At 57.8% G+C, this 2,324-nt stretch overlaps 1 protein-coding gene across 1 annotated transcript in view; it reads left to right on the top strand.

Moving 5' to 3' along the window:
* Nucleotides 1-792, top strand: part of LOC104159560 (peptidyl-prolyl cis-trans isomerase A) — a 1,079-nt gene extending 287 nt beyond the window's left edge. Inside the window, exons 3-4 of the mRNA XM_009697499.1 lie at nt 158-330; nt 475-792. Coding sequence (XP_009695801.1) covers nt 158-330; nt 475-610 — 309 coding nt within the window. The 3' untranslated portion in view covers nt 611-792. The remainder of the gene's footprint in view (nt 1-157; nt 331-474) is intronic.
* Nucleotides 793-2,324: the final 1,532 nt, after the last annotated feature.

Raw genomic sequence — 2,324 nt, 5'->3', positions numbered from 1 at the left:
GAGGTCTGATGCTTGTGTGGGTTTTGGAGTTGGATGCTGGCAGATTTGGGGTGGGAAGGGGTGGTTCTGCCTCTTGCCTGCACCCTCCGCAGTGCCACTGCACCTCGTTTGACAGTGCTCTCCTGCACCTGTGACTTGAAACACTGCTTCTTCACAGGGTGGTGACTTTACACGCCACAACGGCACTGGCGGCAAATCCATCTATGGGGAGAAGTTCCCCGATGAGAACTTCATCCTGAAGCACACAGGCCCTGGCATCCTGTCCATGGCCAACGCTGGCCCCAACACAAATGGCTCCCAGTTCTTCATCTGCACTGCCAAGACCGAATGGTGAGTTGAGGGCTGCGGGAGGGCAAGCTCAGGGGTAGGGGTCCTCAGCGCTTACTCTGGCGGGGAGGTGATGCACCAGGCCTGGTGCCGAGGTCCTTGCGTGGAAACAGCAGGCGCTAGCCGTGACCAGTCCTTCTCCTGCAGGTTGGATGGCAAGCATGTTGTCTTTGGCCGTGTCAAGGAGGGGATGAATGTGGTGGAGGCCATGGAGCGCTGTGGCTCCAAAGATGGCAAAACGAGCAAGAAGATCACCATTACCGACTGTGGGCAGCTCTCATAAACTGTCCTCTTAACAACCGATCATTCCTTTGGCAGCCTGGGTGCCGTGCCCTGCTGCAGCTCACCCCATCCCACCCCGTTCCTGACTTACTGCTGCGTTTCTACTGGGTCTCAGCCCCATGTGCGTTGTCCAGCCGGGATGCAGTTATCTTTACGAGTCTAAATAAAACAAGTTAAACCACAGCAGCCCCCTTCCTGGAGTGGATGGTGTGTGACACTGGAGGGGAGGGGGTGGGGAAGGAGGGGTTGCGGGGGGCTGGGTGGGCATGGAGACCTCTACAATGGGACTACACGAGGCCCTTGGTAGGGTGCAGCGCGAACAGGTGCAGGCAGCTGGGCCCGGGACGTCCCTGGATGCCTCAGTGGTGCAAATCTGGAGGTGCTCCCCCCTTCTCTACCCATTGCCATGGGCCCCCCTGCAGCTGTGGGGCTGCAACACCATTCCCCTTCAGGTATGGGAGGGGTGGTGCTATCCAGTTTAGGGTGCCTTGTGGGTCTGTGTCAATGAGGGGGGCGTTGGGGACTGCTGTGCTGGGAACACGGGAATCCCGGTGGCCTGAGTAAGGGAGAGTCCGGGTCTAGGAGGATCCTAGTGCTCCCAGTTTAAGCAACCTAGTAGTCCCCGTTGTGGGCAGTGGTCCCAGTTTGGGAGTGCCCAGCTCTGGGATCATCCCGGTGCTTCCAATTTGAGGGTGCCTGGGTGCAGGTAGACTGTGGACCCAGCAAGACGGGGCCTGGCTCCCTGCCCTGCTGTGGGGTGCACCCACAGTGCCTGCAGCAGTACCACTGCCTGCATCCACCCCTGTCTGTGACTGGAGCTGCACCTCCCTGCCCGAAACTGCCTGTGCTGGGAGCTGCACCATCCTGCACCCCCCTGGCACTGCACGGTGGGGTCCATTTTTGGAGCTGGGCTTTGGTGTGGATGAGGGTGTTAAGAGTAATCACAGAGCGCTGGTGTTGGTTTGCCTGCGAAAGGGCTGCCGAGGGAAGGTGCAGGCCAGCGACAGCTTTCCCTCTTGGAACCTTCCGTGTGGCAGCTGGGGGTAGTGGGCATGCAGTTTGTACCTAGGCTCTTTGTGGATTCTCATAATGGTTTGGGTTGGAAGGGACCCTTAAAGGCCACCTACTCCAACCCCCTTGCCATGAGCAGGGACGTCTTTAATTAGATCAGGTTGCTCAGAGACCCATCCGATATGACCTTGACTGTTTCAGCACCCTCAGCGTAGAAAATTTCTTCCTTCTATCTAGTCTGAATCTACCATCTTCCAGTTTAAAACCATTACCCCTTGTCCTATTGCTACAGGTCCTACTAGGAAGTCTGTCCCCATCTTTCTTATAAGCTGCCTTTAGGTACTGGCAGGCTGCTCTAAGGTCTGCCCGCACCTCGAAGCCTCCTCTTCTGCAGGCTGAACAAACCCAACTCTCTCATAGGAGAGGTGCTCCACCCTTCGGATCATTTGCGTTGCCCTCCTCTGGACCTTCTCCAACAGGTCCATGTCTTTCCTGTGCTGAGGGCTCCAGAGCTGGATGCAATACTCCAGGCGGGGTCTCACCGGAGTGGAGTAGAGGGGCAGAATCCCCGCCCTCGACCTGCTGGCCACGCTGCCTTGGATGCAGCTCAGGACACAGTTGGCTTTCCAGGCTGCCAGCACTCATTGCCGGCTCATGTCCAGCTTTTCATCCGCTGTGCCCCCAAGTCCTTCTCCTCAGGGCTG

The sequence above is a fragment of the Cariama cristata genome, unplaced genomic scaffold (assembly GCF_000690535.1).
Source record: "Cariama cristata isolate BGI_N322 unplaced genomic scaffold, ASM69053v1 scaffold24613, whole genome shotgun sequence".
Taxonomy (NCBI): Eukaryota; Metazoa; Chordata; class Aves; order Cariamiformes; family Cariamidae; genus Cariama; species Cariama cristata.
This window is presented reverse-complemented; position numbering and strand designations above follow the sequence as displayed.